The sequence below is a fragment of the Nanorana parkeri genome, unplaced genomic scaffold (assembly GCF_000935625.1).
Source record: "Nanorana parkeri isolate BGI_ZX_2015 unplaced genomic scaffold, ASM93562v1 scaffold2250, whole genome shotgun sequence".
Taxonomy (NCBI): Eukaryota; Metazoa; Chordata; class Amphibia; order Anura; family Dicroglossidae; genus Nanorana; species Nanorana parkeri.
This window is the reverse complement of record NW_017308518.1, coordinates 56,934-73,663: the sequence shown is the minus strand read 5'-3', so window position 1 is coordinate 73,663 and position 16,730 is coordinate 56,934. Positions and strand designations below refer to the sequence as shown.

General features: G+C 43.4%; 1 protein-coding gene across 1 annotated transcript in view; it reads right to left on the bottom strand.

Annotated features, from left to right (window-relative positions):
• Window positions 1–2,579: 2,579 nt before the first annotated feature.
• LOC108801208 (probable ATP-dependent RNA helicase DDX56) overlaps window positions 2,580–16,730 on the bottom strand; it is a 15,981-nt gene continuing 1,830 nt past the window's right edge. Inside the window, exons 2-11 of the mRNA XM_018573140.1 lie at window positions 15,493–15,627; window positions 14,176–14,417; window positions 12,378–12,509; window positions 9,790–9,903; window positions 9,611–9,705; window positions 7,399–7,475; window positions 6,181–6,270; window positions 4,498–4,603; window positions 3,754–3,836; window positions 2,580–2,667 (exon numbers count right to left, since the gene is read on the bottom strand). Of these exons, the coding sequence (XP_018428642.1) occupies window positions 2,581–2,667; window positions 3,754–3,836; window positions 4,498–4,603; window positions 6,181–6,270; window positions 7,399–7,475; window positions 9,611–9,705; window positions 9,790–9,903; window positions 12,378–12,509; window positions 14,176–14,417; window positions 15,493–15,627 (1,161 nt within the window). The 3' untranslated portion in view covers window position 2,580. The remainder of the gene's footprint in view (window positions 2,668–3,753; window positions 3,837–4,497; window positions 4,604–6,180; window positions 6,271–7,398; window positions 7,476–9,610; window positions 9,706–9,789; window positions 9,904–12,377; window positions 12,510–14,175; window positions 14,418–15,492; window positions 15,628–16,730) is intronic.

The following is a 16,730-nucleotide window of genomic DNA, read 5'->3' as shown; positions in this document are numbered from 1 at the left end:
ACACTGAGCGATTTTTGCAGCGATATCGCTCATATTTCCGTGCGATATTGCTCTATGTAGCTTCTCCAATACATTTCAATGGAGCTGTTCACATCTCGTCGCTCAATATCGCTTGTAGCTTGTCGCTCCTACATGACCCTTTTTTAGAGCGACTTTGAGCGATATTGCTTCTGATTGCATACAGCCCAATAGGAAAAAGTTGCGCGACACGTCGCTCAATATTGCTCGTCGCGCGATTTTCATGTTGCTCAGTGTGAATGGGGCCTTAAGGTGCTCCTAAGGTATTTTACTCTCTACGGTTTCTCAACTCGCGCACTTGGATTTGCATTCCCATGCATGTCGAGCTGAGTCGGCTTTTATCTCTCATCCCTCTGTTTCTAACAGGGAGTCCCTTAGACAACATGAATTATTGTATTAGGAACATACTCGTAGCAAACTTTTTTTTTCTAAACAATCGATTTTTGAGCAAGGGAACAGATCAAGCTCTATGCTGGCTTGAACCGTAGGCATGCTAGACACCAGTTTTGAGTGTTAATTATCCCGTTCCCTGGGGGGGTCCGGCTCTTTCTTGTCTTATATGCCCTTCCATGTGCACCTTGCTTTAAAGCTGGTTATGAGTTGATGAGTGCGTTTGCCATTTGTTTTGCTTGCCTTGATTTGGTGCAGTGACACACTGGGGGTCTCAGCTGCCGTTGTGATGGGCGGGGTCCCCTGTGCCTTTAAGGAGGTTGGGCTGCCTCCTGGCAAACCTGCCCCAATTTATCTTTTGCTACATGTGCTCCAAGATGGAGACTCTCATAGGTCAGAGTTAGGACCGCACTACACAGAGGGGCCTTGACGAGGAAGTGCGGCTTTCACATTTTTTGCATGCTGGCTGGTGAGTGTGCTGGGAAACTTTTCGCTAGTGTAGGGCCTTGCACACGTTCCTGCATTCCAACAAGTGATTGGAGGCTTTTGCCCCCTGTTTACATCTGTGCACTTTCCTGCAAGTACAGATCTAAAACTGCATGTAAAATGCATATCTTGGTATATGTCATTACATTCAATGGGACCGAATAAAGAAAACACACAAATGGCTGTAACAGGATTCTCATCATGCAATCTGAAAGCAGTTGTGCATGTAACTGCACTAAAATACACAACTGTGAATGAGACCTTAAAAGTTAAAATGTAAAAACTGCACGCTTGTAATGCAAATACTTTGGATCTCTGTGGTTTCCTGTCGCATAACATTCAAAAGAAAACCTTACCTTTATTTTTAGCAAGCCAAAGGAATAGTAATAATGAATAGTAATAATAAAAATCCAGATTTCTATAAGTAATGTTTACCATGGAGCAGTGTCGTGCGATACCTCTTGCGCGGGGTGAGGCATTCCCCAGCCCCACCCCCCGCAGCCCCACCCCCAAGCTAGTGTAAAAGGAGGAAGGGAGGAGACAGTGAGGAGCCTCCCTGTCCCTCACTTGCTCCTCACCGCTGAGGCTCTGTGACAGGTTACACAGCGGGGAGGATTTCCCTGCTCTGTAACCTGTTAGATGCCGATCTGAATGGAGAAAAAGCTGTCAGCTTCAGACGTGAAGCCGTCAGCTTTTTCCTCCATAATCCTAGGTGAGGCTCTGACTCACCTGCCTCCCCTGACCGCACGTCCCTGCCATGGAGTATCTAGAAGCATGAAATAATCAAATAATGAGGGGAAAAGATATAAAAAGAAGTATTAATTAGGGTTTTACTAAATAAAGCATTGGCAACCTTTAGACGATGATCCATGGCAGCCAACCTAAAGAACAAGCAAACCAACAAGGATATAAGTTTGTATACAGAAAGAGCTCTGCCTCCAGATGATGTGGTCAGGAAATAGAACATACAGGACCATTCAGATCTTGTATGGCTCCAAAGGACAGCATGGCAAAGAAACAAAGTTGCAATGGTAGATTTGCAAACATGCATTCTTGCTTTAAAGGAACTAAACTATTTTATGATGTACTTATCCTTTAAAGCTATATTTTAGCTCTGTGTTACCTAAGGCTGAATTCACGTTGACTTGGGATGCACATGAGGCACACAGCATCTTTGTTGTTGGACCAACATTTTGCCCGTTGTCAGTTTTCTCCAAGTGGGGGACTGCTAATGTATCAATAAAAGTGAGTAGCCAGATGCAGCTACCCAAACCCAGGCCACCGCTCTACCTGCAAAATACACAAGTGTATTGAATAGTTTACCTCGGCGCACTACATCCAACCCCTGACTTGGGGTCCGAGCCCACTGCTAAAGGTCCTCTTTCCTTGCGTATGTGGATCCAGCCTAAAGGCTTTGTATTTTTATTGGGAATACAGAGAAGTGAGTAGTTTCTGCACAGATGAAGTGCAATGTACATGGTCATTATGATACAACCAGGCCTGTGTAGAGATCTCACAAAAATACATATTTATTTACATAAGACCACGTATACAAGTCATTATACAAAGTGTTTCATGGTATCTTCTTTCCCAATACTGCAGAATGCAGACCTGTCAATCCACAAGATTTCCACACATGATGACTCCACTTTAAAAATGGGACAATGTACATTGTTTTCCGCCCTCTTAGGTCTGCTCTGAGCCTTTCTTGGCAATCCTCTTCCTTCCTTTTGTATATTTGAAAGTGCGAAGTGGATTCTGAGGCCTCTTGAACTAGAAAATGAGAAGATGGAAGTTCAGCTTAAAAAAAGTAGTTTTAAATCACAATTCATCTGCATTTTAATGCAAAGGCAAAATAAAATCAGTAACTAGCTATTATTTTGTATGTGGATGTCATTGCAGCTGCTGCTCCTGAAAACAGAGAGCGCCATCTAGGAGGCAAGTGAAACCATTAAACAGACAGGCTGCATGGACCATTTTTATCTAATATTAAATATATTTATAAAAAATATTAGCATAGCCTAAAAGTGTTAAAATGCATATACAGCTTCCTAAATCACATACAAAATGTTGCTCTAAAGTCCCAGATGAACTTGCTAAATCTAAAGTAGCTTATTACTGCTTAAAGCTAAACTCTGGGGATGTTAAAAACAAAAAAAAATAGGTAAAGTTATTGTGATGGCTGTATCTTTCAATGAACATAAAATAACATTTTTGTACTCATCATAAAATCCTTTTCTCTGGGTTTATTAAAGGACACAGCCATCAGAATACCTTGACCATTGGGTTATATCATCACCTGCAAAAGTAGGATGCTAGGCATACAGAAAACCTCAAGCCAGCTCGGGGGTTGCCGCTGACAGTGGGCAACCTATATTATAATAGAGTGAGTGACTTTCTACTATATATGTATTATAATAGCATCCCGGTCAGGACACTGTCAGCAAGGAGTCTGCATGCTCTCCCTGTGCTTGTGTGGGTTTACTCCGGTTTCCGCTCACACTCCAAAGACACGCTCAAAAGGTTAATTGGCTCATGTCTAAATCGGCCCTGTACGTATGCATGTGAGATGGGGACCTCAGATTGTAAACTCCTTAAGGGCAGGGAGTGATGTGAATGTGCACTGTGTAAAGCACTGCGTAAATTGTCAGCGATATATAAATACCAATAATAAATAAATAATAGTATGAGCTTGTATGAAACATGTCCTCCAGAAACTCATGGTGAGGGGATAACAACAGAATTATGGGGAAAACTTTAAACACAAGGCACATAAGACAGTCAGGACACCAAAAATAATGAGCATATCCCAGACTATAGGCCAGGAGAACAGTTAACTCTCACCTTGTTAGAAGGTACTTTGGAAAATCCTCCCGCCTTCGTTCGTAGCCTTCTTTTCCTCTTGTTCAGAAGATTGACGACAGAGCGCATGGAAGGTGGGACTGCGAAAGACAATAACATGGCAATGACTAAGAAGCATGTGATTGGAGAATACAGAGGAAAAGATAAAGCACGGACAGTTGAATGGAACAATTTTCACATCCGGGTAATTTCCGGCAATGTTTCATGCTGCTTTTAGCATAGAAAAAAAACAGGAAGCGGTCAACCCAGTCAAGAGGTCAAGCACAGTAGTATCTACACAGGACACTCGGCATTAAGGTGACACTAAACTCAGGAGTTTCAGAAGTCTTCAGGCTGGTCATGTACCATGAAGCACCCTCTTTACCTCTTCTCTGGCACTGCACGGTCCGCGATGATACAGACAGCGTCCACCATGATGATGTTAGTGCTGTTCTTTGCATCACTGTGCTGCTAGTGCAGGTGCCGAGGTATTGTCCCTCCCTCCAAGCAGTGGGTCCATGATGCCCTGTACTCATAGGAGGTGGGTTGAATGATGCTCGGTGCTAATTTAAAGTGACTCTATTGAGGATCTACAGCCGAGTGATACACAAATAAGATACATTTTTTAAAATTATTAAGGTACTTGAATTAATTTTTAAGATTTAATTCCTGAGTTTAGTGCCAATTTAATACATGAAAAGAATTGGTCTCCCAGAAGCTGCACACATAAAAAACTGATACAGGAGGAGAATTTACACTCACCCAAATATTCTGGAACGTTTTTCATGTGAGGTTTCACTACTGCCGGGTGCAGGGCTTTGTCGTGTCGGAGAAGGTGGAAATCACGTGGATTATCCTCAAAATAGGTCTACGGAAAGAAGGAGACATTAGGAAAAACTGTTCATTTGTACAGTTACACACAACAAAAACATAAGAAAATAGCCAACTCTGAGTTGGAAAACCACAGATGACATCATGCGGGTTTAGCTGATTTCAGAGAATTATACAAGAACTCCCAGAAAACCAGCATTTCCGTTCTGGATGGATGCCGCTTGCTGCCATATTTAATTCCCACAGTTCCTAAGCTTACCTCCCTTCCTACAGTCATAGTTGTGAATGCAGCTGAAGAAGCAAGACACGACAGCATGGGGGGAAGGAATAACATTTCTGCAGGGGGCTTGCAACTGTAGATCTTGAGATGTAATTAGTTGCTGGGTGACCCAAATCACAACACAATAGGGAGATACAAGTTCATACAATGAACTTAGAAAGGTTGTCATGACTGTTGGACACACATTGCTCACAGGTCTGATAAGAGGGCTGTCAGCTATGCCAGCTGTGCTGAATGTTGCTGAGGGAAGCTTAGACATCGGGTTATTTAAGGCTGCAATCTCTCACTGTGCAAGGTCAGAGAGTGCCTTGGAAAGAACATTGGGAATCATTGGCTGTCCTCAGACGATCCCTGTGCACGGAAAACGTCACCAAGGTTGTATGAAAATGCCATGTCTTCATTACAAGGGTTGACACGCTGTGCTGTGCGGCAAAACTCCAGTGGTTATACAACATTATTACAGTCCTCTATGTGCGCCAATCATCACAGCAGCTCAATAGGACTCCTGCCAGGCTATAAAAACTGGAAGATGACTCTGCTATTTACTACTAATTCTGCTAATACTGCTATTCAGCTTCCTACATCACCTGCTTGCTTGCCAGCTATCAAAAAGCAGCATATCACTGCCGATCTTTTTTGATCTCCATGCTGTGGGAATGGTCCCCCGAAGCCTCGTCTCTAAGGCACTATGGCTGGCAGTCGCACTCTAATGACATCAAGTACAATGCAGGACCAAAAGCCCTAGATTGTACATGGGGATGGTGAAGGCTCGCCCCCAAACCGGAACATTGGCGAAAAGAGGAGAGTTCCAAAGAGAGCGAGGCATAAGACAAGTGTTACAGCCCATTCTTCTACCTCTAGACTGAACATAGTCTATAGAGGCCAAAGACTCGCTCTGCCCAAGTGGGTTTTCTGGTTCTGATTTACTTTCCTCCCAACGTGACATCCAGCAGATGTGAGAGGAGTGCCAGTAGAAAATTAAACTGCACTGATTCAGAGACTGCTGTGTTTAAGAATCCCACCAAAATGTACTAAATCAACACCAACAAACTGGGGAAAGGTTTGTTCACCCATTGCACTTAGGCTCCCAACAGGGAAATTCCGATATCCACTGCCATAGCCATGAGAGAAAGTACAGCCCTGTCCAATTCTACATGGACAGTTAGAAAGGAATCAACATGGGGCAGGTAAGTAATGTTGCTAGCCTCCTGCTAGATGTTCCATGAGAATAAATGGAAATGTAAGTAGGTGACACCAAAGCTTAGAATAGGAGACAATAAATATGACAGAAGCTGGTTCTCATTATACACAGAAAGCCACAGGACTGTCCCAACCTTTAGTTTCTCAGAGTTGAGCAGTTCCTCCTTTATCTCCTTTAGCCGAGCCTCCTTTATAGCTTGTTTGGTCACTGACCTCATGGCATCCTATAGGAGAAGAGATGACAAGAGCCTTTAAATTACAATTTTCATCGTTATACCAAAAAAGCAAAAACATCTTTAAAAAAAAAAAAAATACAAAGTACCACATTATCACTCTGCACCTCCTAGCACAAGCCAGTTGTCTGCCCAGCTGAGGGGGCACCTAAAATCAGCTGATCCCAGAGCTGCAAAAGAAGTTGGTGCTGGAAGAATTCTCTCTGCCAGACACTGAATGCTGAAGAGTAGTTACATAATGCCCACCATGTGTCCAGGAACGTGGGTCCTGCTCTAATCAGTGTCTGAATAGTGACAAAGGCCACCAGCCCAGGATATCTTATTACTAATAGTCTTCAAGCAAATACCGCCTAGTCCAGTTCTCAACTGGAAAGCAGTCTACAAATTAGAAATTTCCTGAAAGAGTTGAAGATTTTCAGGAAAGCTGTGCTGAGATATATACGGATGCTGCAAACTGGTGCCCTTTGCCTTGTGAAAATGCCCATTCACACCACATCTAGATCTCCAGACCAGACTGTTTTCAGACCCAAAATGCATCCTAATGTATCCCTATGCTATTTCTGGCCTCTGTTCACAACAGCGCAGTCCGTTCCAGACCAGACAAATACTGCATGTCTCATTTGGTCTGGTCTGGATTGCACTGAACTGGAACTGCGGCAGGTTCACACTATTTTCCGGACCAGATCTGGCCCGGAAAATGGTGTGAACCTGCCCTAAGAGTTTTGATTTTACTAGCTGCATGCATGTTCCAGGTCAGTGACCATACTGAGGGCCAATATACAGTCAATATGCAAGAAAGAGATTTTATGTTTTAAAAAAAAGGACAATGCGGGACTGAAAAATTAAATAATAATGTTGTAGGCAACCTCAGCACTCGGCAAGACTGACAGCCATAGGCATAGGTACCAGAAGATGCATGAATGGATTTGTGGTTTCACCACAGCTGGAGTGCCGAGTTGCATAACCCCGTTATAGGACATTAGTGGAATAAATAGATCCTTTATTTTTAAAACTGAACTCTAAACTAAAAACGAATTACAATGTTGAAATGTAAACATTCCATGCAACAAAGAGCCTAGAAAACGAGGCAGAACCTCTTAGATTTTCAGTCATACTGACCCGACAACGATACCGGAAGCCCTCCACTTCCTCCATACGAAACCTGTAGGGGCGCAGCACACAATCGCCACCTCCAGCTGCACAATAAAAGATTTGGTTATTGCAACAAGAAACTGAAGATATAAAAAGAAAGTCTGTCTTATATAATCTCTAAAACGGAAGTTATTTTTGGCCTTTGTGACTGTCTTCATCTTACTTCGAGCTTCATCTGCCTCCCTTCGTGTCAGAGATAAAGATCAAATCTTATTTAAATAAATATATAGAACTTTTATTATTGACAGAAGTCCTGAAGTGAGATTCTGACCCAGGGGAACAGAAAAGTGGAGCTCAATGTTAGTAACATAAAGACCTAAATCTTGTGTGCATTCAAAGTTTTAGGTCTTTATGTTACCAACACCAAATTATTATTATTTTCTAGCTGGGGGATCAAAGGGCTCATGAAATTGGTGTTGAGATCTTGCAAAAGAAGGATTTGTCAGGTGTTGCTAGACTCTAGGGTGAATATAGCATCTTAATTACAATGACATGCAGATTTGGCAGACGCAGAATTTTGGGGGCATTTTCATTATCTGAATAATCGGAGAAGACAGACACTGGTCAATGCACAAGCCCAACATTTCTTAGAATCATTTACAGCATGACTAGCAGCAAATGGAAAGAGTGCTGGACCTGTGTGATTATTCTGTTTTTATCATCCAATAGCGGTTAAAGTGACACTAAAGGAGGCAAATCTTAAAAATACATTCAGGTACCTTAATTATTAACAAAAATTTATTTTGTGTATCACTCGGCTGTCGATCCTCAAATCATCTCTGAATTGGTGCTGACACTGTCCTTCCTTCTGGAGGGGGGCTACTTTTGTTCCCCATGGTCCCTGTGTGTGTTGTAAAGTAGTCACCGCTTCAAGCTCACTCCTGTTTTGGACTACAATCTCATGTTTAGTTTACTAATCTGTATTGAGATTGGTATTCTGACTCCGATTGTTGTGATAGCGATATATCCCTTGCGAGACCTCTATGCCTGGCCTGTATAAGCAGATATACTCACTGCGGACAATCCTTGTCAGATAGCTGAACTCGTCAATACCGTTTCATCCAAAAGAGGTTTTTTTATTTTTAACATCAGGGTTACAGCAGATGATAGGAACAGCAGATTGAATGATTTCAGTATTGTGCGGTCAAAAAATGATGCCTTTTCTAGCGTACTATGTAGAGTACATGTGTCCTAGTTACATGTGGCCTGTTAGCTGTGGCTATGACACAGGAAGTACTGCCCTCAGGAAGAAGGGTGGGGCTTACACAAAGAGGAACTGTGTCATCGACCCCAGGGATATCAAGGAAGGTAACATTGAAAAATACATACATTACCACAAAAGGCCACTAGATGGCAACATATAACTAACTATATAAACGTCCATAGGAAAATGGTATGGAGAAAACAATCTATATAAATTCTCATCTATATAAACTTTTATGCCCCATTGGGGCGGCACAATTGTAGTCCATCATGGTAGTGAGCTTGAAGTGGTGACTACTTTACAACACACACAGGGACCATGGGGAACAAACGTAGCCCCCCTCCAGAAGGAAGGACAGTGTCACCACCAATTCAGAGATGATTTGGGGATCTACAGCCGAGTGATACACAAATAAGATACATTGGTGTTAATAGTTAAGGTACTTGAATGTATTTTTAACATTTAACTCCTGAGTTTTGTGTCACTTTAAGTGATGTGAATATGTGTAATCTGGTTAATTCATAGGCAGCTATCACTGGCCTAAGGATCTTCACAGTATCCTTGGCTTAACTGTGAACACAGTAGATGTAGGAATTGACGCCCCACACCAATTAAAATAGTCCAGATACAACTCCACTCCAGAAATGTCAGCGCGGCAATCGGGGAAAATAGCCAATGCATTTCGGGGGCCCGAAAACACCCCACCCCCCTTCACCAGGGCTTAGTGAGAGAAATCAGGTATGTGGACTACAATCTCTGCAGCTTAAAATTTTTATTCAGCTGTGATGGGTAAGCTTCTGGCTTGCTGGTTTGGCAGCAACGCCAAGCCAGCAGCTTTCCCATCACAGCTCAATACAAATTTCAAGCTTCAATGACTGTAGTTCACATACCAGATTTCTCTCACTAAACCCCAAAGATCACATACAACAGCTGCAATGGTAAATGTATGCCAGTATGTCCGGGTATCAGACCTACCTCCTCCGAGAGCTTCCTCAACATCTGCCAGCAGGGAGAGCTCTGTGTGTGCCACTAATGTTAGGACCACACCTGGGTTATTAGCACGAGCGGTCCTAAAATTGGAAAAAGCAATTTGTAAAAATTCAATGTATAGGGGAAAAAAAAAAAATCAAAGCTTTACTTGACATCATACATACCTTCCGGCCCGGTGAATATAGGAATCAACAGACTGGGGAAAGTCAAAGTTTAGTACGGTAGACACGTTGTGAAAGTCTATGCCACGAGACACTCCGTACTCACTGTCCTGACCTCTGAAAAGGAAAGTTTATCAGCTTAATGAGACACCAGAGGGAAATGCAGCAACACTAGAAGTAGAATCAAAAGAAATGAATATGGAGGAAAGAAGGAGTCTGCGCTGCCATGCACAACTAAAGTAATATTGAAGCCTAAACTGTTTTTAGTCATCTCTACTGAAGAACACGAATGCTTACCATGTATGCCCATTCTTGTTGTGTAAAGTTTTCATTTCCTCGGGATTTCCCTGGTCACCTCAGCACTAGTCCTGCTTTTCTTTTTGATGGTAGCTCCTTTCCTTTGCAGCATCCTATGGAGCCACCCTTGCGTGTGCCCCGACTAGGACGGGAGCCAAATGCATGCTGTGTGCTACCACACTGTGTGCATTCCTACATACAGGCATACCGCCTCCTCCATGCTAAAAGATGGACAGCACCTGGAGCCTGCGCTGTCACTTGTGAGCCGATACACCGTACACGTGCTTCCCCATAGAAACTTCATGGAACATGCATCGTGTGATCTGGAACTGGCTGCATCAAGGAGCAATACTAATAAAAAACTGTTTGTACACATGTTTCCCTGGTTCATTAGGAGGCCTTCATGTAAAAATGTTGAGGGGAATTTATCAAAACTGGAGCAACCAATCAGCTTCCATCTTTCATTTTCAAATATCAACTTAGAAATCTGAAGAGCGATGCTGATTGGTTGCCATGGGCAGCTGCTTCAGATTCTGTCTTCTCCAATTTCGATAAACCCCCCCCCCCCCATGTTTTGTGTTTAACCACTTGAAGCCCGGGGTGTTAACCCCCTGCCTGGCCAGGCCATTTTTCCGTATTCAGCACTGCAGTACTTTGACATTTGTTCTGTCATGCAACGCTGTACTTAAATTCTACATAATTTTTGGGGGGACAGATAGAGCTTTCTTTTGGTGGTATTTAAATCACCACTGGGTTTTTTTTATTTTTTACTATATAATGAACAAAAACAAAAAACAAAACGAAAATTGTGAAACCCCGCCCCACAAAACTGTTTTCCTACGTTATGAAACATTGCGCAAAACACAGAGTCGCATGAAGTCAATGGAGGCCGATCACACCTTTGCGGTTTGTCCCGCGATCGAAATCACCTGTCGCGCGAAAAGGTGCCAGAAGCTATTTGGGTCTCATACACACGCGGTTTGGGTCTCATACACATCTCTATGCATTAAAAACAGTTGCACGATCGAAAACGCGTGACTACCGTGCGAAAACAGCTTGGCATCTGAATCACCTAGGTGTGAACCTAGCCTTAAATTGTGCACCCGTGAAATCACAAAAATCTACCATTCCCAAAATTGCCCATAAACGACGCTTTAAAAGCTTTTACCGCTCACCAATTTAGGCCCCATTCACACTGAGCGACATGAAAATCGCGCTATAAACCTCGCGATTTTATATGTGCGATATTGCGCAACTTTTTCCTATTGGGCTGTATGCAATCAGGAGCAAAATCGCTCGAAATCCACAGAAAAAAGGGTCATGTAGGAGCGACAAGCTACAGCAACGAGCTACAATCGATATTGAGCGACGAGATGTGAACAGCTCCATTGAAATGGATTGGAGAAGCTACATAGAGCGATATCGCGTGGAAATATGAGCGATATCGCTGCGATAAATCGCTCAGTGTGAATGGGGCCTTCGTGTTAACAGTGATTGATGACTCTAGAATGAATGCTCCCACTCTGACGTTTGCAGTGATATGTAACATGTGTGGCACAAACTTTGTTTTTACACAAAAGGTGCACCTGATGTGTGTTGGCATTTGTAAGTGCATGTACGTGGGGACTTTGAAAAAAAAGTGTTTGTTTGTTTTTTACACTTAACTTTATTGCTATCCCGGGGGGGCGGGAAGCACCATACAAGCAATCGGGTGGCTCTATAGCCGCCTAAACACTTTTATGTAAACAGCCATCGCCAGCTATAAGAAATGTTCAAAGTTTCACGAGCATTTTAAATACGCCCCCCTGCCCTCAAGCGCGGGCCATCCGGCCATTTAATTACAATGGTCAGACAGCAAGCAGTTCATACTACTTTAACATTTTAATTTCTGTAACTGGAATGAGATTGTAGTTGTAACCAAATTCCAGCACTTGGCAGAGACCGTTATGGGCTGGCTTTATCAGGAGCCAGGAAGCCAATGCTCCTTAAAAATTACAGCTGGCCCCCAACTTTTGAGGTTTTCTCAAGATGTTGTTAATGGAGTTGGCTCCTCAAAAAAAAAAAAAAGTCCTGCTGGCTCCTGGATTAGACAGACTGGCTCCTGAATTCCATATTCATTTGTCCACCCCGGGGCTATTACATATATTACATATAGGAAAATAAATGGTCACCAACACCAGGATATCAGGTATAGTGGATGTGATATGCAATGCATGTCTAGTCAGAATAGAAGCAGTGGAGAGGAGAGGACAGTGATGAATGAAAGCCATCAGTGAAATGTTGATAAAACTCACTTTTCTCCTTTTCCTTTCTTCTTCCTGCCGGTTGCCTTCTTTTCCTTCCCGCGGGGTTCAGCTAACGAGCGTTCATCTGTGGCAATGACGTAGTCGTAGAAGCCCTGATTAAACTGAGCTATGATGTGACACCTGCAGGACCAAAACATCACATGACATGAGTCTGGGGAAACACCAAGGAACATTCCCAACATGTTGATTTACTAAAGGAAGAGAACATGTCAGCATATTCACCTTACCCACTAAGTGAATGTTGATTTAGCTAAGTGAATGAGGTAAAGCTATACCAGCGTTAATCATCCAATCATGGGCAAGCAGAAATCCTTCCTTGCACATGATTGGGGATTTCTTGCAAAGTGAATTTTTTGTTACCTTCACCTCATTCACCAAGTTAAAATGAACTTTGAGAAGTGAACACGTGCTACTGGCTGGTAGAAATGAGTCACATTCAAATGAACTTGTTCTATAACTTTGAAGATGTTTTGAAGCTTATCCAAGCCACTTCCTTCTTCACTTCCAATGAACCAGTTTCTGGGTGTACACCCCAAAATGTTTGCCACTATGTGAAGGATCCCATTGATCCCGGTCATGGTATATCTAGTAGTAGCTAGTCATATTCAGCTAGACGTTCTGTAATGTTGAAGACATTTCGTAGCTTCGTAGCCACTGCTTTAGTAAATCTTGCATTTAAAAGTTTAATCCCCTCCTGCCTGTAAGAGCCGGCCCTTTAGGGGGTCTTAAAGCGGATCTTTACCCCCTATCACTAAAAATCATATCAGGCAGCTCTGTGTGCTGAAATGAAAGCATGTTACATTCACTGGTTAAACATATTTTGGTTTTACTAACAATTACGGTTTGTCCACTTGGACATTAATGCAGCCTGTGCCCAAGCATTGCATCCTGGAAAGGTTACATCAGCAGAGCATTGCTGGCAAGTCTCATCTGTAATCTCACGGAAAAGCATTTTCCTCCCCTGAGATGATGTGCATGGTCACATGTCCTAGTCACATGCGCCAGACTTTATAATTACATGCAGATTTGGCATATTCAATATCTGAATTGGAGAAAACCGACACTGTGGTCAACACAGAAGCCTAACATTTCTGAGATTCATTTAGAGGATGACTCACAGCAAAACATCATTTATGGTACGAGTATTTGGAAATGGAAAGAGTGCTGGACTTGTGTAATTATTCTGTTCTTATTATCCAATAGCGGTTAAAGTGACACTAAACTCAGGAATTAAACCTTAAAAATGCATTCAAGGACCTTAACTATTAACAAAACTGTATCTTATTTGTGTATCACTCGGCTGTAGATCCTCAAATCATCTCTGAATTGGTGCTGACACTGTCCTTCCTTCTGGAGGGGGGCTACTTGTGTTCCCTATTGTGCCAGTGTGTGTTGTAAAGTAGTCACAGCTCCAAGCTCGCTCCTGTGATGGACTACAACCTCAATACAAATTAGTATACCAAAAACATGAGCCTGTAGTCCATCACATGAGCGAGGGCGAAATTAATACAACTCTGGACAGAAATCTATTTTGTGACATTGTATAAGCTTATTGAAATGATGCCATGGCAAATGTGTGCTGTAATCAAAGCTAAAGGCGGTCCAAAACAATATTAGAGTGTGTGACTTTTTTGGCTGGGCAGTGTAAATGCCACTATCATTTTTGGGATCTGAAAGGAAACCAACCAGTGTACATCCAGGGAGAACACTATAAGGCTTCCTTCTATAAAGCCCTGGATGCAGAGAGCATGTCTGGTGGCAACTCAACCCCGGCGCTCAGACTTACCGCGACTGGACCGGCAGCTCAGAATTTAGCACACACGCTGGAATACTGAACTGTTCCAGGAAAAGCTTCAGCCGGTAACTCCGATCCACGTCGTTCACAAATATGATGGTCTTGCCGCGGATGAGGGACAGTTTAAGCAGCGCAAAGAGTAAGAGGAACTTTTCTTCCTCCTCACACTGGATATGATATTGTGTCAGCTGAGAGCTGTCAGGAAGCTGAGATTCTTCCAACTTCAGGGTCACCTGAGGAGCAGGAAAGAAGCAGAAACTCAATATACTAAATATAATGAGATCAATGCAATGCAGACAGTCAATAGATAAAAATAAATTAAAAAATATAAATACAAATTATTTTTGAGCACAGGGAGTGTGTTAGGACTACAGAAAATATCCCTCTTTCCAGCTCCATAACAGAGGGGAGGTGTTCTGTACTCCACAGAGATTTCTGGGACAAAATGCTAACTGATAACAGTCAGCAGAGCCAGGGTGCACAGGAAGTTGTCGGCTTGCCAGAATTCTGGCAGGATCAACAGTTATATTTTGCACTTATTGAACATATTTTACAAAATGCTTAAAAATAAAATTGAATATTTCACAAACCAAAAGGGAGCAAATAACAGACATTTTATTGTTAGGGTTTATTTTTAGTACAAGCCGCTGCAAGCCTAATTTTCATCTATTCTGAACGAAAACATAAAGGAAGGGGTTCAGGGCACCAAACTTCAAAGGGTAAAATAAATCCAACAATCTCATGCACTGAACTAACTAAATGAAGGCCTAAAGCAGCGGTAGGCAAACTCTGGGCCCTCCAGCTGTGGTGAAAGTACAAACCACCATGCATCTGCCTCTGGTAGTCACGCCTGTGGCTGTCAGAGCCTTGCAATGCCTTATGGGATTTGTAGTTACACCACAGCGGGCGGGCCAAGGTTGCCTACCCCTGGACTAAAGCCTTGTATTCTGTAAAGTGTATTCTATGAAAAACTATAGCAGGGGTGGACAACTCCAGCCCTCCAGCTGTGCTTATAACTAAAAATCCCACCATGCCTCTGCCTCTGGGAGTCATGCCTGTAATGGTCAGTCTTGCAATGCCTCATGGGACTTGTAGTTCCACAACCTGCTGGAGGGCTGGAGTTGCCCACCCATGATAGATTCTAACTCCAGGAATGGAGCAATCTCATTTAAGAAATCCGACCTTCATGGATTTTCAGAATTAGTCTTCCAGGAAATTGAATCCAACCCATAGTAACCTATCCAGCCGACACTCTTCTAGGAAATCTTGTTTTAATATTTATTAATGAGGAAGAAAAATGAAACTCACAGGATTGTGCAACACGAGCTCCTTCAGTGCCTGGACATCTTCATTAAACGTGGCAGACATCAGGAAAGACTGGAAGATCTTTGGAAGTTGGCTGATAAAACAAGAAAAGAGAAGATTAAAAATAGGATTTTTGTACTCACCGTAAAATCCTTTTCTCTCCGTTCATTGAAGGACACAGGGCAACAGATCGTAGATCCTGAAATGGTAGGGTATATCGCCACCTGCAGGAGTAGGACGCTAGGCACATAACTAAAAAGACAAGACAGCCTAGGGGCGGCCCCTGCTGGTGGCCCAACCCCTCACTTGCTGACAAGTCTCCAGTAAGTAACAAGCAGTTAGGAGTGTACACCCCATAAAAGAGGGCGGGGCCTGTGTCCTTCAATGAACGGAGAGAAAAGGATTTTACGGTGAGTACAAAAATCCTATTTTCTCTCCCGTTCATTGAAGGACACAGGGCAACAGATCGTAGATCCTGAATGGTAGGGACGTCACCAAGCAGTAACACACTGAGGGATGGGCAACAACAAACACAACACCCAAAAGACCCCTCAAAGCGCCGCCTGCAACACTTTGCGCCCCAGACCAGCATCCGCCGATGCGAACACGTCCACCTTGTAAAATTTAACAAAGGTGTGAACAGAAGACCAAGTAGCGGCCTTACAAACCTGAGAAACAGAGGCCCCATGGCGGAAAGCCCAGGAAGCCCCAACAGCCCTAGTAGAATGGGCAGTAACAGGAAATGGAGGCTCACGCCCCTTAACGGCGTACGCCTGAGTCACAACATTACGAATCCACCTAGAGATGGTAGCCGCCGACGCGGCCCGACCCTTACGAGGACCCTCCGTGAGCACGAACAGGGAGTCGGTCTCGCGGAAAGAAACCGTAGCTTCCAAATAAACACGAAGAGGGCGAACCACATCCAAACAGTGGAGCGCACGCTCCTTCCTATGAACCGGCTTCGGACACAGGGAAGGTAAGACAATGTCCTCATTCAGATGGAATGCCGACACAACCTTCGGCAGGAACGCCGGCCGAGGACGGAGAACCGCCTTGTCCCGATGCAAAACCAGCAACAGGGACTTGCAGGACAAGGCAGCCAACTCCGACACCCGCCGAACGGAAGTGATGGCCACCAAAAAGGCCACTTTCTGTGATAAAGATATAAGCGGAATCTCCCGAAGAGGTTCAAACAAGGATTCCTGCAACACGGAAAGCACGAGATTCAAATCCCACGGAGC